This window comes from Strix uralensis, chromosome 24, assembly GCF_047716275.1.
Source record: "Strix uralensis isolate ZFMK-TIS-50842 chromosome 24, bStrUra1, whole genome shotgun sequence".
In the NCBI taxonomy this organism is placed as follows: Eukaryota; Metazoa; Chordata; class Aves; order Strigiformes; family Strigidae; genus Strix; species Strix uralensis.
The window spans coordinates 2,755,375-2,774,566 of record NC_133995.1 but is presented as its reverse complement, the minus strand read 5'-3'; the positions used below and the strand labels follow the sequence as shown (position 1 = coordinate 2,774,566).

General features: G+C 50.3%; 1 protein-coding gene across 1 annotated transcript in view; it reads right to left on the bottom strand.

The window, feature by feature from the left end:
- Positions 1-7,778: 7,778 nt before the first annotated feature.
- Positions 7,779-19,192, bottom strand: part of LGR6 (leucine rich repeat containing G protein-coupled receptor 6) — a 147,099-nt gene continuing 135,685 nt past the window's right edge. The window contains exons 16-18 of the mRNA XM_074893547.1: positions 17,379-17,539; positions 11,222-11,302; positions 7,779-9,352 (exon numbers count right to left, since the gene is read on the bottom strand). Coding sequence (XP_074749648.1) covers positions 8,118-9,352; positions 11,222-11,302; positions 17,379-17,539 — 1,477 coding nt within the window. The 3' untranslated portion in view covers positions 7,779-8,117. The remainder of the gene's footprint in view (positions 9,353-11,221; positions 11,303-17,378; positions 17,540-19,192) is intronic.

Below are 19,192 nucleotides of genomic sequence, written 5' to 3'. Positions count from 1 at the left end.
CAGTGATTTCAATTCTGTGATTTTCTGATTATTCTTGATGTAGATTTGGAATAGTGTGGAATTCTTCTTAAGTGATAAGAATGATATAAATACTTTATCTTTAAAAGCAGACTATGCCTGATAGGTTCTTACCCACCTACAAATATAAAAAAATATGTTATTTAATAGTGATATTATTAAAATTTAGGAGACAACAAATGATAGGTAGCCTTTGAGCAGGCAGATGAAGCTTATCTGGAGTATAAAGAGGGAGAGGAGATGATCATTTGGAAGTACTTGCCAAGAAAGACAAATTCATACAAAAACTTCTGGGTGGGTTTGAATACAGATAAACCTCTTGTGATGGGATGCAGTGGAGGAGAGGTGTAAGACATGGTAAGTAATCTCACTCCAATAGATTGACTATCACAAATAGTTTATGGCACTAGAAGCTGAGAAAGGAGAATAAAAATGTTCCCCTAGCCTGCAGTTCAGCACAGCGCATAGTCTTGGCTCTTGCTGGACCAGTCGAGATCCGTGCTTTGCTCTTCCCTTCAGGCTGTTCAGGGAAGCACTTGAACTGCTGTTCATCACTTCTGGAGGGAGGAGACATCTGCTGCTTCTGAGCAGTACTTGCCACAGGTAACAAATGCAATGTACTCTCTGCATTCTTGTTGTGCCTGAGGACAGATGAAGGCTGAGAGGTGGGAACTCTCAGAGATGCACTTACTCCTAACTCCCATCAAGTGACCAGCATTTCAAGAGCATTTCAAGAGCATCTCAAGAGCTCTGTGACTCTGGTATGGGGAAGCTGGCTAGCCCACGTGCAGGGACATACTACTTGCTCCATGTCCTGAGTGTCCATTATTTAAAGGGCAGAGTGCCCTAGCTGGAGTAGTTCTGGTATCAGGGTGCTGTCTGCATTCTTACATACACACCTACCGTCTTGAGTGGACAAAAGGAACCTCAGTCCCAAGTGGGCACTGCTGCTTGGTTCCCTCTGGCGCTGCAGAAAGGGCATATTCCAGTGAATATCAGGGAAAGGAAAGAGCCAGATGCAACATTCCCCAACTCCCTCCATCATTCACTCTACATTGAGGCAGTGCAGCTATTCCTAGCAGTCATACAAATCCCAAATGTTTGTTTCCAATCATAAGTAAATACCAAAATGCTTCAGAAAACATGTCTTTCTGCATCTTTAAGCACCTGCACATTGTTAATATCTGTCCCCAGGAGCCCCTTAGGATAGGAGATAGTGACCATTACTTAATGACCCTCTGCCCCAGCCAAGCCTTAATTCCTTAAGCCCTGTGGGTCTCAGGGGAGGTGCCACAGAAGAAGTCAAGGTATTTGACTCAGTTTATGACTGGCCAGTGTTTGGGTGGGATTCTTCTTCCTGTGATTCTTCCAAGGGGTCAGTTTGACAGTTGTTTGTACAATGACATCCCCGATACATCTGAAGACAAGACAATGAGCAAGGATCTTGAGTTTGCTGGTATACCTTGAAACATAGCTGGAGAGATTTTGCACAGACTTTGCTTTCATCTGAGGTTTAAGAAATCTTCTAGCAGAATACTTCCCAGAATGCTTCTTCCTAGCAGAATACTTCCCAGCATAGTAGTGGGAGAGTGTACTGGCTAGAGGATAAGAACAAACTGCTAAGTCTTCAACCCCTTGCAAGCCTGCCTCCTCTGCACCACGTTTCTGCCTATCACCTGTCAAAGTGGTGCCTCTCCCTCCCCTGGGCATGGGAAGCTTACAGCTGGAAGCGAGGTAGATTTCAGACAGATCTGTGGCTTTGTCTGCTTTCCTGGGAACACCCAGTTACCAGGCTCCTACCTGGAGGCTCTAAGTGCGTAGGACAGCCAGCTCTCCTCTGTGTGAAAGCAGCGTGGCCTTTACCCAGCGGAGAAGCACTGAAGTGTGCTATGTCATTTCCTTGGCAGCACAGGATGCCACGAGGTAGTTGCTCCATGCTCTGCTCTGGCTCCCTGCTCTGTTTGGGGTCAAACTCAGTGTCTCTTGTAGCTGAGAGTCCTCTGTGAGGTAATCCATCAGATCTCACCTTTTTCTGTGCCAGTCTGCCCATCTTTGCTCCATCCTGAAACTCTGACAGAGACCATAGAATGTAGCAGACACAAGGGGAACCTACACCACGGCCAGTGGGGATTGAAGATCACAATGTCTTTCACTTTGAGAACAAAAGTCAGTATGTTTGGTTCTCCTGATGCTCCTGCTCAAGACTGTCTGTGCCTACACCAGCCAGCATCCCCTTCCTGAGGTCTGTGATGGAAGGAAGAGGTGTGGGGATTCAGGGCTGGGAGCACAGCGTCCATATGGAGAAATGTTGGGTCTGGATGGCAGGGGATCCCAGCAGGAATTACAGCTAACAAAATATTGACAGACAAAAAGTTGAGATGAAATGCCTTGGTTTTGCTTCCAGGAGCTCAAACCAGCAAACTCTGTGTGAATGAGATAGCTTGGAAGTTCCCAATCAAGTCTTGAACAGTAATGGTTCTTGGGGCATGTTTGGAAGAGATTGTCTGAAAATGTGAATATGGTTTTGTGTCACTGGAGAGTAGGGAAAAAGCATTAACCCTTTGGTAGCTCAGGGTATAACCTGAAACTGCTGAGGTCAGCTGCCAGACCTGTGGTCCAGCTCAGTCTCAAAGATGGACTTGCATTCTCCAAAATGTCTCTGTTTTCCTTTGGCCTCCAAGGAGGCTAGTACCAGATATTGCAATCCCATGAAGAACTTGCTTCTTCTCATTTGCATTCCCATGGCTGCGACAGTGCTGCCATCCCAAGCGTTCCGAATCATGGCCCAAGCTTCCAGAAATCACAACATTGGTGGAAAAAACAATGAGATTGAAAAAATAATACCATGGGGTGCTTGCTTCACTGGCTTTGTTTCAGAAGAGTTGCGCATCTACAGCCGTGAGTGCTGAACAAGTGAAAAATTGACATCTGAGAGTGCCTACAAACTGTCTCTACATTGTCCTGTTAAACAATGCTTCCGGGTCCCTCAGGGCCAAAGTCCTCCCTGAAACACGCTGTCTCTCCCCTTCAGGGTGTCCTGACAGTGCCTTGCTGACGTGCAGGGGAAAGCTCAAAGGTGCCCAGCCCTGACAATGGCTTCCAGAGCAGCTCTGCATGTCATCCAGCTACCCAGAGGGCCTCTGCCTGGAATATACCACATCAGCCAAAATGTCACCCACAAGGCAATGTAGCCTTGTCCTCCGCCCTTTCAGCATGTCCCACCACTTCTGTGCCCTCTTGCTCACTCAGGCTGTTGCAGGCTGTGCCACCATCAGCTCCTGGAAACCTCTGGTGTGTCAGAGGGGACCCAGGGCCACCAGCTGAGGGGGGGCATTTGCCAACCCACTCTATCACACTGACAGAACTGTAGCCTTATTGCACTGGGACTCACAGCCCAGCTCTACTTGTCCAACCACAACATGCAACTCACTGGCTGCTGCCTGGGGCTCTTTGGCAGCCATACCTCTTCCAACCAGGAGCAACCGTGCTACAAGGAGGGAGCCCAGACTTAAACTTCTCTCTTACTCCCTTAGTTGCGTACATCCCCTTTCAAAGGCTGGAATCCAGGTGAGCCCTGTATCCAATGAGGAGAGCTCACGATGCCTCAAGGACCTCTTGTTGCTGTTAGGAGGCCCATGCTAACATCTGGTGGCCTTGAAGAGGATCATCTGGAAGGGAGGTATCCAGACAGTGTGGTATCTCATTGACAAAGCTTAGTCCACGAGGCAGAAGAGCAGCCTCACGAGTTCTTGCTGGTGGAAGATGGAGAGCAAGAACTTCCTTCTGTTCTGGGCTTGCTGAGGTCATTTCACACCTCTGTTGGTTGGCCAGCAGTGGTTTACATAATCTAAAATGACTCCTGACTGCCCGTGGGACTGGGTGATCCAGGCTGGTTGTGCTGCCTGTGAAGCAGCAGGGTTACCCTCAGTTACCTAACGACTGGCAGAGGGCTGAGATGCCTGAAGGCGGTCAGCCTGGCACCAGTAAGGGCCAAACCAACTGCTAAGAAGGGAGATGAATTGGTGTAGGATTGCTTTTACTTTTGCTTTTAACGGTTATTGAATCTAGTGTTTGGTGGGGTGGAAAGCCATATGTACACTGTTAGAGATGTGATGAAAGGCACTTTAATGAGCATTTGCCAGAGAGTTCATACTCTGGATTTATGGCGTGCAATAGCAGAGGGGAGGATGCTGGTTTCTGTTTCCTGCACCTCTGCAGATCCATAAGCTCTCACTGTTTCTCAGGCACCTGTGGGTCAGGACAGAACGTGTTCTGTGTTTATGCTCCCTCCTTTCCTCTTAGTAATCTTGCAAGGCCCACAGCTGAGAGAGGGCTTTGGGGAGCATCTGGTCTAAATGTGCTCTGAGGGTCAACTCGTGGCCCTGGGGAAGGAGAGAAAACAGGTCTCATCCCTGTTCCATGACAAGCTTGTACTCAGTTAAGCAAGGAGACTGGACTGTGCAGAAGTACCATGAGGAAGCGCTCTGAGCCTGGTGAGAGCTGGCTGCGGAGTGGAAAAAAGGGCACTGGCTGGTGCATCCCACAGGATCTGTACCCAGTAGCTTTGGTCTCTTTGGGGTAGACAGTTCCTGGGTTGCCATGAGATGGGCACTGGCTTTCAGGGGCAACTGTTTCACCAGAGCTGCCCTGGAGGCAGCCTACAGACCCTTGATGGGAAAAGGTTCCATGCTGAACAGCAGTGAAGTGCTGCTGTGCTTTGCGGTGTGTTTGCTTTCTGGGCTTAAAGCCCTTTGGGGTGGCCTGGTGCTCTCAAACCCTCCTTCTCCAGAGGTGCTCTGCAGCCTGTCCTTGGCATAGGCAATGTTCCCCTCACAGGGGACACCCTCCAGGCATGTGTCTGAAGACACAAGTGAGGTAGAAGACAGGGTGGAGTGGGGGTCATGGGTGAGCAGGGCGTAATGGTTGGGACATACATAGGCAACATCTAGTGTGGAGGCCCTGAGAGATGGAGTGAGGTGCTGTAGGACTCAGTTTGGCTGTGCTGGGCTGCGCTGGCATAGACAAGACCAACAGAGCTGCTGACCATTGCTTTGTCTGTAAGAAAAGGGGGTGAGAAGTCCCACATGGAATACTAGGGGCCCACACACTCCAGAGGGCTTTTACCCAGCCCCACAGCGGAGTTTTCCACAGCTTCCTGGGGAAATGTTATTGCTCTTGGGAAGGACAGTCCTGTGCCTGCATCAATCCTGTCATTATCTTCCTGGGTTGGGCACTCTCAGATCTTTTCATCCTCTTCAGCCAGCTGTAGAGGTGATGAGCATGAGCCCTGGAGAGCTGGCTGTGCCAGACTCCTACTAGTCTTGAACTCAGACTCACCTGTTCCTCTGTGTTCAGCACCATGAAGGTGGCTGTAATGCTCTTTGCTATTTGTCTACCCCACGGTGCTCACCACCTGAGACACCTGTGACAACATCACAGTGGGAACTGCCCAGCTAGGCTGAGACTGTATACGGGACAGGAAGGTTGAATGAGGGCTGTAATTCATGTAATCCCAAGAGGAAGCTGTTGGCTCTGCACCACAGTCTCTCCGGCCATGGCAGCCTGTCCATGCACACTGACGTGTGTGTAGGAAGCGTGCGTAACATCCATACATTTTAGAAACCCCATCTACCAGCTGGGACAACTGGGGACTCAATTTCTGCTACACTGACCATGCAGCATCCTGCTTTTGTTGTCCCAAGTACAGTTCAACTCCTGCTACCATGATGTGACTGTTCCCTGATGGCCCAGTGCCCATATGGGGAGAGCTCATGTGCTCCATCTCTTGGGGACAGCTGTCTGTCAAGTGTTCATTTGGGTACCTCAAAGCCTGCTAGAGTGGCATGAATACTCCTGGCAGCCATGCAATGCAGGGGATTTCAGGCAAGAGAGTGTTGCAATTAGTCTGTGACTTGTAATGACACTCATTGTGTCAATGTCAGTGGGGTTTATTTTGGGGTGTCTTATAATTAGGGATTTCCTTATGAAGTTAGGATAGATGCTGGGGAATTTGGATTTATGATGGGGATATACAATCCCACTTCTAAAGGAACATTTTATTTCTGCAAATTGAACTAAGTATGAGTCTTTCCCAGTCATGTGCACGTTAGCAGCCCTAAAGAAATGGAAGAGAATGGCTCAGTGTTTAATGAGCCAAGCATGAGAACACATTTTGAGCATCTGTAGGATATCAGAAGTCTGGATCAGGATTCAAATATCACAACAGGGCATGTTTTTCGTAGTTCCCACCTGAACTGCATAGCAGAGTTTTGGATTTTGTCACTAAATTAGGGGTTCCCATCCTCTTCTCTAATCTTTGGATCTCATTCCTCTGATTTCCTGCTGATCTCTCAAGTTTTTCTTCTAGAAATAAGGCTACAGGGCTTGTGCAGAGAAGGGAAGCAGAGCTAGGCTCTGGCTAGGGAGTCTGTCTTTGCATGAGAGACCCTGTTATATGATGTCTTTAGACTTTTATGCAGCAGACTGTCCTGCTCATGAACGCAGAGAGCCGAGCAGCAGACCACAGGGTGCAACCAGGTGGGTCTGGTCCACAGGGTGAGGAGAGGGACACTGGTGGTGTAATTTTGCTGTATAAAGGTGCGCAGTTTGTCTCTTCCCTCTGAAGAAGAGGGGTGGGACACAACACAATTTCCCAGTCCTCACTCAGGTAATACAGACAACATCCAAGCCATAGCAGCCCACCTTGTCTGGGAGAGGCAGGCAGCCAGCCGCTGAATGAACCAACAAGGTGCTTTTCACATGCAAGAGGACAGAAGCCAGCCACTGGTCAGCAACGGGGCTCATTTATTATCTCACAAGAATGAATGACATACAGCTGCAGTAATGTCAGCAGAACCGAAGCTTTGCCCAGGGCCTGAGCTCTGACTGAGGGGCTCCCTGCTGCGTTGGGTGGCAGTGGGAGGGTTTGTGATGGAGAGGATGGATTTGGGAGATCCCTGAGCTGCAGGGAGTGAATTTGAGACTGTTCCCAGTAGCCTGTGTCCTCCTGATGCCATCATCCCACGAGGCTGATTTCTGTTCCCTCCTTCTACACAAGCTGCCCTTAAAATAGGGGAGGGCAAATGAAGCCACCAAAATGGCTGTTCTGCGTGGGCGACATGTACCCAAGAACCAACAGCCTCTTCCAAGAGTGAAGTTTGGGGGCAGTGAGGGAGCCAGACACCATTTTCACTGCACCTGACCAGGAGCCAGGTGACTACAGACAGGAGTGCCCTAGGGGTGCTGCAGCGTGCGAAGGTGGAGGGAGCGGTGAAGGTGGAGGCAGCCCGATGTTCTCTTGGGCGCCTTGGCCAGGTGCTGCCGAGTGACCTCAGGCAAAGCACATAGGCTTCTCCAGCGAGGTGTTTGGATTTGACTGTCTTGGGGTTCAGAGTCCCCTTGTTAGACACTGTGGGTCAGATTGAAAGGGGCTGAGCATCCCCAGCTCCCGGTATCAGCTGAAAGTGGGGGTCCTGCCCAACCCATGAGGCTCCCAGTGGATGAAGAGGAGCCTCCCAAAATGGAGGCGGTCCAAACCTCAGGTGCACACATGGATACATTGCTTTTAACCCACTTCTGCTCTTCCAGTTGATGGTGTGGGGCAGACACAAGCCCTTTTCCAGGGGTCTGTGGGACCTGTGGAGGACCCATTGCAGTTGGCTGTTTCCATGTGTTTCTGCCACAGAGCAATGCCTTTTTCTTGCTAAGACATCTTTGCCTTGAGAAGTCATGCTTGGCTTTGCTGCAGACTCCTCCTGGCTTGCAATGCTGCAGGATGATGATGATGAGGGTCTCCCTGACCCATTTCCTGAGCTGGTAGGGCTCTCTCCCAGGCAGTCTGTAGCAGGATAAACACTTGCACAGGGGGTATATCTCCTCCCATGGCCAGCCCTGAGTATCTGGAGCTCAGTCAGAGCCCTTCCAGGCACGTGGCAGAGCAGTGCCTGTTGCCCAGGCAGATATGATGGGGGGTGAGGGTAGATGGGTTGTACTGGTGCTTTACATGGAGCAGCCTGCTGTCACCTTGCTGGCCACCCGGCGCTGGGGCGGGCCCTCAGTGTGTGGTGTGGGACTGTTCGGCACGGCTACTCAGAGGAGGTTTATAAGTGAGATGTGTAGGGTGGCGTGGGCGGGGAGGGGAAGAAGGTTATCCGGAGGCTGCTGCTGGCTGGATCTCGGCTCTCTGAAGTGATCAGCACCTCACTGTCATTGAGGCAGGGACAGTGCTCAGAGAAGCCCCTGTCCTTCCCCCTGGTGCCCACCCTTTGCTGGCAGGGGACGAGCGTCATGGAGGGGAAGCTGTAGCTGTCAAGGATGGGGTGTACTCCCAGTGAATCAGGTGTCTCAAATATGTGGTCGATGTCAGAAAAGCTCACCAGAGCCTGGGTGGAGTCGTAGGAACTTTTCTCCATGTCATCAACCTCACAGGACTGGGTGTAGCTCCCCTTGTCTTGGCCCTTCTGTATCAGCAGGCGGAGGTCATCTCTGAAATGGGGGTTGAAGAGCAGGTAGAGCAGGGGGTTCAGGCAGGCAGGCAGGGGCAGGACCACAAGGAGGACGGATTTGATGACCTCTGGGGTGATGAGGAAGAGGTTGAGCGTGGAGGAGAAGGAGAGGAAGGCCACTGGACAGTAGAGGAGGCAGTTGGTGAAGATCAGCCAGGCCACATGCTTGACCATGGCACAGTCCCAGACAGCGCTGAACTCCCCCTTCAGCAGGTTGCAGTAGAGTCGGATGTAGGTGCCTGTGATAGTCAGGAAGCAGAGCATGTTTGTCATCACCAAGGCCACAGTAAAGCCCAGGGTGGCGGGTTTCCCGTCTGGGATGGGATACGGGAGGCAGAGAGGGGATGCTCCATATTCCCCAATAGAGAAGAGAGGCAGAACAGCAGCCACAGAGGACAACAACAGGCAGCAAACGGCAGCTGCCTTGACCTTGCCTAAGGATGACTTTCCATAGCCCCGCACACAGGAGACTGAAATGCTGCACTGCACAGCAGCCAACGTCAGCAGAAAGATGGCAGCCTCAGAGGCAAACACCGACAGGAATCCCGTCACCCTGCAGCCTGCGCCTGTCTCCCATCTGGCACCGTATTTGGCAAACTGGCCGTAGGTCAGGGCGTCGACGAGAGCCAGCATACTGCAGTAAATGCCGGTCAGCATGTTGGCTCCAGCTATGGAGCCGATGATGAACTTCACTGGAGAGAGGTAGCTTGGAGAGGCAAAGACAGCCAGAATGACCAGCCCATTGCAGAGCACCGAGACAAGGACGATGACCCAGACTCCCAGGCGGATAATCCAGCTCTCAAACAAATGATCACAAGGCTTGAAGGGACCTGGAAGTAAACAAACCTCGGTTATACCCAGAATATACCATTTTGCTCTAGTGGTGCTGCTCAGAGCAGTGGCCAGGTCCCAGCCCTCTCCTGGCCCCACCAGCCCCTTGAATGCTGAGGGCTGGAAAGGAGCATATGACATTGTCTGCACTCTTCTGCAGCTGCCTCTTGCCTCTGTCCCTGCGCTCCTGTGCCCACACTGGGGTGCCTTGGGCATCCTCTAAGATCTTGTCTAGGGCAGAAACAAGGTGCAGGGAGAGGTCATATGTGAAATATGAGAAATAGCAAACTTATCAGAGCTCCTAGAATGTCAAAAGGTCAGGGCCTGGCATTGCCACCCCACAACTGTATGCATGGAGAAGTCTTTTTGCTCCCATGTCCCACCTGCCCTACTCTGTTCAGTGGGGCAGAGTCTGAGCTCCAGGCAGGCCTTCGTCCGAAGGAAGTCATAACCATAATGCCCCACATTTCTGTGGGACCTCAGACCCACTAACACTCCTGGTGTCAGCCTGGCACTTGGGCCACCCCGCCATTAGCTGCTCCTTCTCACGAACCCCCTGGGACCTTGGAGTCAGTGGTGTGGAGATGTGCAAGAGATGACAGGATGCTGCATCCTGCTCTGACATTGCCAACCTCTGCCCTTATACTTCAAGACCTTGGCTAAGTGGTGTCTTACTGTTTCTGCATGAATGACCCCTGCACGGAGATGAAGTGTTAGAGCAGGAGGGAGGAAAAGAGGGAGGGACCTGAGGTGGCAAAGAAGGGACAGAGGGGCCTGGGCAAGGAGAATGTGGGAGGATGTCAGGAGAAAGAGTAGTGGAAGATGGACATGGGGAGAAAGAAGAGTGAGTAAGGGAAGGTTCATGGAGGGTCAAGAAGGGTGGTGGATGCTTTTGCCAAAAGAAAAAGAAAAAGAAGAGAGTGGGGAGAGACAGTGCAATGAGACAGAGTTGCCCCTGGGAGGGATTCGGGTGTTACAGTGAGGGGCCCAGGGCGGGAGCTCAGCAAAAACAGAAACGGGATGGACCAAGTTTTAGGCAATAGAGAGCAAAAGAAATTAGAGGAAACAGAAATCTTGTTCAGATCAAAGTGGTGGAAGTCACTGGCTGGCTTTCCTCAGAGAGCCAGCACCTCTGTACCCAGGCAGCAGGGCATGCTCTCTGCTAAAATCTTGTTCCTTCTTGTCTCTTTTGCAGCAAACTCAGTGGGACAACTGGTGAAAACTCCAACCCTGCCAGTGTCCCACAGCTGCCTGGACGGAGCCAGGCCTCTCCAGCCTCCAGCTGTGCTTGTGTAAGACACCCCTGAGCTGTGAAAGGGGACAAAATCAGAAGACAGCTTCCTTGTGGCCCAGCCAGCCTGTGCCCACTGGCATGTTTTTGATGTAAGTAAGGAGAAAGTGGCTGGGTGCAGTCCAGCACCTCCCTTCTCTCCCTTTCTCAGGAAACAGAGTAAAGTACTCCTGCAGTTTGCAGTGCCACGACTATGATCAGGAGATCAAGGACAAGGTCTTGTCATGCAATATTCTGGGCTGGCTGGGACAAAGCAAAGTCTAAGTCTTGCAAGGGAACAGGAATTTCCTGAGAGCCAGAGTCTGACTGTGGACAGTTTGGTGGGAGGAGGAGCTGGTGATACCTGGGATTCCTGGTCAGGGATACCATGACCTTGTCCTCTCCTCATAGGAGGGCAGCTAAATCCAAGTGGGAGAAGGAAGCTCCTCACTTGTCCCCAGTTTGGCCAAAGCCCAACCAATTCAGGCTTCTGCTCTGCATGTCTGTGAGACACTGCAGGAAAAGTCATGGGATCCTGGGGATTTAGAGGACCTCAAAGGATCCCAGCTGTGTTCACATGGTTTCCCTGGCTGCTCACCAGGGCTTGGTGTGCACTGAATAGTGGGGTGCAGCTTTGATTCCTCAAGGTCCAGCTGGAGGTCATCTGCATCTAGGTCATCTGGGGAGAAAACAACGAGAAATGGTGCTCAGAGAAGAACAAGAAGGGCCATCAGGGCTAGCTGAACCAGAAGCTTTTCCCGCTGCCTGTCCTCAACACAGACCTTCTCAGCCACTTCCCAACCCACAAGTTCAAAGCAGCTGCTGGTGTCCAGTTTGTCCCCTGCAGTCACGACTGTAGAGGAAGAAAGTCTTGTAAACATTGGCAATGTGGCCAACCCCTCTGTATTTAGGTTACTCCCAACATTTGAAGTGTAAGAGCCCCAAATCCCAGAGTTGTGTGACTGCAGATCCCTCCTCCCAGCATGCTTTATTAAACATAAAGAAATAATCTAGCCTATGTGGTTACAGAAAACAAAGCCTTCAAATGCATATTCTAAATGGAAGCTGTCTGGGCAGGCCTTGTCCAATGTTAGTCCATTAACAAGGACTTTGGAGCTCTGTTCAAAAAGAGCCATTAGCCTCTACTTGCCGCACAAATTCTTCGTCAGCAACCACCACCACCAAACGGCTCAGAAGCAAAAGGACAAGACAACCCAACATTTATTGCTTTCTTTTATGTCCTATGCTTTCTTGGGACCGTGGTGCCCTGTTTTTAACCTTGGAGGTTGCCAGTCTTGGATTTGCTTAAAGGCAAACTGATTGCCAGTTCCTGTGGACTTTGGATCCGTGGGGTATAAACTGCCCTCAGAGCCCAGCCTACTAGGCCAGCATCTCCATCGTGCTGGCAGCTGCACCCTGAGCCAGGCTTGGGCTCTCTGAGGGTCAGGCAGAGACTCCCTGGCTGAAGGAGAAGCTGCTGGAAGAGAATGGGGCTGAGATCTCAGCTGTGTTTTCAATGGCCTGTAGGTGTAGGTCATCACCAAGGAGAATGGCATCCTCTTAATCTAATCCAAGACATGCTTTTCTGCTTCGTTCTTTGTTCTTCTCAAACTACTGCTGATGCACAGTGAGGACAGGTGCTGCCCCGCTGCCCCATCCCCACCCATGGCACCAGCATGGCCTTCTGCTCCCAGTGGAAATCTTTGGTTGGTTTTCTGCGGGCAGGAGGAAGGGGAAAGGATGTGTATGTTTGCTTGCCACAGCCCGATAGGCAGGGAGGTGGATCTGTGGCTGGGGGGTGAACTCTCCCTTGGACGATACGGATGGATGCTGGTGCCCAGGTGTGCACCTCGCAGCTCAGACACTGGCCAGGAAGGCGAGTTTTCACAGTGCTGAAGATATGGCTAACTGAAGTGGGATTTAGTTGCCAAATCTGTTTAGAAATGGTGCCTCTCATGAGGTCTGCTCCCCGCCTATGTTTGAAAATATGACTGGGATTATTTTCTTAAAAGAATGATGACAAATAATGTGCTATCTTTAGTGCCTCCTGACAAGCACTGTGGCTTTCTCGGCTTCAGTGAGCTTTGGAAAAAAACGCCATTTTTTAAATCTGTCTGTATAAGAGTTGAAATATTACTGCTGCTTTGGAGTCTGGCAAGAAAACACTCACAGTGGGATGGAAAAATATTTCCTCCTTGTATTTTATAGTCTTATAAATCTCCAGTGTCTTTTCCATCCATAGTGCGGAGGCTGTGATGTGCAGTCACGATACTCAAATCAATGCAGAGACTTGCACTTTCTGTGCCCCTCTGCCACCCAACCCATGGTAATGTTAAAGTGTAACTGCCCTATCCCTTTTCTCTTCAAAGGGCCAGGATGCACAAAGAGTGGTTTTCAGCATAGGTTAAACATTTGCATGAAGTGAAGGAGCAATCTTTTGTTTTGTCTGGACTGCTGAGCTAGCTGTGAATTGCAAAGCAATCCCTTGCCAGCACAGTGGGATTCAAAGCAGAAAATGTACCTCTCTCTGCTGGAAATCAGTACTTCTCCCAGCCTGGGGACTGTAGAGAAAAGAAAATGGCTGTTGTGTTCTAGCAAGGCAGATTGCATTGTTTTTGAAGTAGCCCTTATTTATTTGAATTTTGCTAAGGCGCCTCTAATTTCTGAGGCCTTATGGAAAAAACCCACATGCTAGTAGTGCCCTTTCCATGGAAAATGGTTCCAGCTGCTTGTACCAACACCAAAGTGGGTGGAAGAGGAGAACTGCTGGAGAAGGGGTAGAACAAAAAACACTGGGCTGGATGCTTCTTCCCCTTTGGTCTTGTCTGCCTTAGCCAGTGCGGTCCCCATGTGGGGTTTGCAGATAATCGCTGTCTCCCTCAGAGTTAGGGCATGGCTGACTGCAAGGAGCCTGGGCAGGTGCTTTTTGGAGCACTCAAGTAGCCTTCTTGAATGACAGAAACAGGAAAAGTGTATCACAGAATCACAGAATCACATATCGTCTAGGTTGGAAAAGACCCCGAAGATCCTCCAGCCCCACCATGAACCTCACACTGACCGTTCCCAACTCCACCAGATCCCTCAGCGCTGGGTCAACCCGACTCTTCAACCCCTCCAGGGATGGGGACTCCCCCCCTGCCCTGGGCAGCCCATTCCAACGCCCAACAACCCCTTCTGCAAAGAAATCCTTCCTAAGAGCCAGTCTGACCCTGCCCTGGCGTAGCTTGAGGCCTCTTGTCCTGGTGCTGGTTCCTTGGCTCAAGAGACTCCTCCCCCCTCTCTGCACCCTCCTTTCAGGGAGTTGGAGAGGGCCAGGAGGTCTCCCCTCAGCCTCCTCTTCTCCAGACTAAACCCCCCCAGTTCCCTCAGCCGCTCCCCATCACACCTGTGCTCCAGACCCTGCACCAGCTCCGTTGCCCTTCTCTGGACACGCTCGAGTCATTCAATGGCCTTTTTGGAGTGAGGGGCCCAAAACCGAACCCACTCATCGAGGGGCGGCCTCACCAGTGCCGAGCACAGGGGTCAGATCCCTTCCCTGTCCCTGCTGGCCACGCTAGTGCTGATGTAGCTCTAAGGACCCTCCAGGGTTTGCTGAATGGTTGCAAAAATTAGTTAGGCAGCTTTACAAGCTAATGGAGGTGCTGGACTGGGTAAAGCAGAGTCCTGTTGTCAAGGATAACCATACAAGTGTGTTCTCTTCTCACTTTCTATAGCTTTTGTCCATTATTGCAAACATATGATTCTAAGTTAATACATCCCTTTCTATCCTCAAATCAGTGGTCCTGAAGTGGGGTGCTGGAACTGTGACAGAAGTGCTTGCACTTTGCCTGTTCTCCCTCTGCAGCCAGTTTTGGGAGGGTGGCAGGAGCAAGCTGCTGGGGAGTGTTGGGTGGATGTCCTGTGTGACAAGCCCTTGAGCCATCTTTGCGATGCTGCCCAGCCACATGGGACAGGCCTGGGGCAGGGGGTATCTGCTAAACGCTGCCAATTATAATCCAAAGAGGCATATCCCAAACACCAAAAATTTTGGCTACGGGACCTTAAATATCTGTTGTGACAAGGTGAGAGAGTGATGAGACATGCACTAACCACACTCCTCTGGGCCTTGGATGGCTGTTACTCGGATGTGAATGGACACACTTGGGTGGTGTTGGGGGCGTTACTGGGCATTCAGGGAGGATGGGAAGGAGCTGAGCTGGCCCTGGGGTCCGTGGCACCAAGTGCACTCTGTGGCAGGAGTCAGACGGTCCCTGGGGTACTGGACTGGGCTGAGGGATGGGTGCTGGATGCGGGAGCGGGTCACGCTGCGGGAGGCAGCATTGTCTGGCGGCTGGAGCAGGGCTGTGACCAGGGACCCATTTCTCGACCCTGCACGGCTGCCTGGGACAAGTCACCTTTTACCACCTGGCTGTGAAGTTCTGCGGACTTGTTTGTAAAGGACTCCTCAGCCACTTGCTGGAAGCACTGTGCAAGGCTGGGAGGACATGGCTATCTGGAAGCGTGCCCCATCCTCTCACAAGTTCTCCTGCAGCATCCAAGCGCCCTGATGAGCCTGGCTGTACACTGCAGGGACAGAGCCCCGAGTTATTTTCTCTTAACGAGACCACTTTATCTCTTGCATGGAAGGAATGTTTGGGAGCTTTTTTCCTATTTAATGAGGAAGTGTCTAAGATTCATATAACACAGCTAATCAGAAAGACCATCAGAAAGGAAGCACTGGCAACAGAAATAAAGCAACAATTAATTAAGTAAAATAACAATATCACAAAACCCTGATCGTCAAGAGTAGACCATGCACTGCTGAATGGTAAGGGGAGTCATCTGCAAAAGCTGCACATAGTAAGGAAGGATGTTCTTGTGCATTCACGTTTGCACCTCTGTGGTTTGATATTTCAGGACAAACCCAATGCTTTAACATCTGAAAATGTGAGCCTTTATGAGCTGCTAATAGTCTCATCTGGCACATCTTAGAATCAGTCAGCATTCCCCTCTGGTCCTAAAATCTCATGAACACACATACAGTCCATGAGGCTGAGCCTGGCTTGGAGGCCTGGGAGCCTTTAGTAGGTATTGGTCAGCTGACAGGGCCAGGGGAGTGCATCCTTTGAGACATCAAAGGCTTTGGTGCCTAGCAAAAGCAGGTCTGTAAGCAGTACTACAGGCCCTGACCGCAAACCAGGTCTTTTCACAGATGCTGTAATTTGCTGGGCAAACACCCCAACTATATGCACAAGGACTGTTAAAGTATGGGCTGCATTAATGACGGAAAAACTGACCCAGCTGAGAAGAAATTCCTGCAGCCACGACCGTAACATATGGCTCCTCTGTACTGTCTGCCCAATGTAACCACCAAGTCTACCATGTTTCCAGGAGCCACATCATGCTGGTAGGAATCACACTTGCTAGCCTCTGGCTGGACATTTTACACTGCTAAAGTTTATTCCTAGTCGGTGAAGAATCAGGGCAGGGCAGATGGCAGGAGCAGGAACACAGGGCTCATGACTCACTGGCTGTGTCATAAAATGTCTGGGTCATCCTGCCTCCCATCACTGCTTTACCACACAGAATCCAACTGCTCTGGGTTGATACCTGCCTCCAGATCTAGTCCTGCCTGTTTAGAATGTAGGAGGAGATTCTGCAGAGCCCCTGCTTATGGCTGGGTGCATGGTGCTCCTGGGAGCAGGTAAGTCAAGTGCTCCCCAGGTACTCAGCCCTCTCCCCGTCTCCTACAGACACACAGCACAATGCGGTTTTGCCTACAGGGCATTTCAGACCTTGGAATTGCATGTGGCCTCTGTATTTACACAAACATATAAACAAATTCAGCGTCCAAGCTCTGTCCTGAAATGCTATTTCCACTTTCCAGCAGTTACAGAGGAAGCAAAGCGTCTCATGCTTTTCTTCACATTATTCTGAGATTCCCTTGCGAAGGGATCACACCAGCTTTCTGCCTGGAGCTGCTGCTGGGCTGTGTCTGTGGGTGCAGGAGGTGTGCTTTGCACACTCCTCTGCTGGCCTTGTGCAACTGATTTTATGGAGATCTATGCAGAAGTGCATTTTGGAGCACAGGATAAACTGACTCTTGAACAGAAAGTGCTGCTCGTCTTTAACTGTGGAGTCACTTCTGTCCTGCATAGGTCAGCCCCTGTGCTGAGCTCATCATATTCCCCAAACATGTCCTTTGGTTCACACCTAACCCTGACATTTGCTCTAGCATCAGGGTACATGCACAAAAGTAGCACAGACACAGGTCTCTTCACCTCCAGCCAGCTGCACATTCCAGTTCTTTGAGTTCATTCTCTTATTCAGATTAATCCTAGGGTCCACCTCTGTATGTTGTAGCAACAGACTGATGCCCTTGCCAAAGGCTCCATACTGCCCAGAAGTCTAATGACCAAGCCCAGAAGCTGTCCCATGTAACCTCAGCCACCTTTCAGTGGTTTGAGTAGTCTCCCTCTGTAGTAACCAAGGACAAATTAGCAGATTGTCCATGCTGTTGAGGGCTGCCAGACTTTTCTGTTAGATTGTGAAGGTTTGGATGTGCCAGCTCAGCTCTTTCTCCAGTGCAGTGACACTAATTGAAGCCCATTCACAGCAGCTGACCACCAGAGCTGGAGAAGGATCAGCCTGCTTTCCTGAGGCAGGTGTAACTCCACGGCTGGTGGTGGGACCACTCCTGCAAATGCAGGATTGCATCCTAGCTCGCAGCATGGCCCTGCCCATGGACTGATCACCATTCAGTCCAGTTTACTTACAGTGATTATCAACATGACCTGGAAACAATTCCATGGTCCTCTTGTGGGGATCCTCCTCCTCAGGGCTCATGTCTTCTGCCTCCCATTGGTTGGACATCTTGAAGAAAGTGCTGCAGCTTCCATAGGCACAGCACTGGTAGGCGTAAGGTACCTCAAGGACTCTGCAAAGGGAGAAAGCAGAACTTTTAGGTGCACCACCTCCATGACCTGCTCTCCATTGCTTTGCACATTTTGCTTAATTTCCACATATGACAAAAGCCAATCATGTGATGGTTACATTGGAGCAGGACATTGGAAGAGAAGGCTGAGGGGAGACTCATCACTCTCTACAGCTCCCTGAAAGGACGTTGTGGAGAGGTTGGTGCTGGTCTCTTCTCCCAGGGAATTAGTGACAGAACAAGAGGGAACGGCTTTAAACTGCAACAGGGGAGGTTCAGACTGGACATGAGGAACAAATGTTTCCCAGAAAGAGTGGTCAGAGAGTGGAATAGGCTGCCCAGGGAGGGGGTGGAGTCCCCATCCCTGGGTGTGTTTAAGGGCCGTTTGGATGAGATGCTGGGGGATGTGGTGTAGGGGAGAACTGTGTAGAGTCAGGTTGAGGGTTGGACTCGATGATCCCGAAGGTCTTTTCCAACCTGAATGATTCAGTGATTCTGTGACTTTACTCTTGTGAAGGCCTCCACATAGGACAGAGTGTGGACCCAAGTCACCCCACAGTGTCTCTGCACTGCCTCGCTTTTGGCACTTAAGCCACTGTCAATAAGATGTTGTCAAACACCAGCTTTGGAAACTGCACTTAAGTTCCTGGATAATTCCTAGAAATCTTTCTGCAGTTCTCCCTAGACAGAATTAGCCTTTCTTTTCCGTGCCATCTGGCAATATGCCATGTGCATGTGGAATCTTCATTTTTAACCCCAAGGCCATATTGCTGGGCATCCTTTCTTTTGTTCAAGGTGAGAAGCTTCCTGAGAGCTTGAGCAAGTGCAAGGTCCCCCTTGCTTGTTGCTGAAGGTCAGAGAGGCACCTCCGAGCTCCAGTTCCATGAGCATGGCTCACCCCTGCCAGATTGGGCAGGGAAATTTCAGGCCTCTCAAGTGTAGCAAGTTATTTTAATATGTCTGATTTCTACTTGAAAGTAGAATTGTTAGTTGTTAATTATAGCATGTATTACAAGGTTAATTAAACAGCAGCTGAACATCATCTGGATGAAATACCAGGCTATCAGTCAGCAGCTGCATTTTCTTCAAAGACAGCAAACTCTTGCTTCTTTTCTGGAAGTCAGGAAGACTGCTGATGAAGGCAAAGGAACTTCAGGTTTTCCAGACAATTAAGTTCTTCTGACAAGATCAGTAAATATGGTGAAACTCTATATTCTAAAAATATGCTTTTGTTTTAAGTTCCCAAACATTTCTGGCTGAGCCCTGGGAGGCCATGGAAACTCTGTATACAAGCTTGCTTCCTGTTATAAACTCCAAATTAAATCCTATTATTGAAAGGTGGTAAAGGAGGTACAGATTCTCCCAGGATGGCTAAGATGATTCCTCCAGACATATGCCTCAAGAATAAGACTACTTAATGGCAGTACCCCAAAATTTAGGAAATGTTAATGGGTCCATTGCCTGGCATGGTTCAATGAAACACTCCTGCAGACTCAGTCTCTCTGGTACAAATTCAAACCAGATCCACAGACGTCAATGGAATTAGTTTAGAGGAGGAACGCCCCTGAAAGTGCTGAACTTCACCCGCTCTGCGCAAGGAACTGCCATCTTGGGTGTGGAAAGCTCTCCAGAAGCTTCTGGGATGCCCTGCCATTT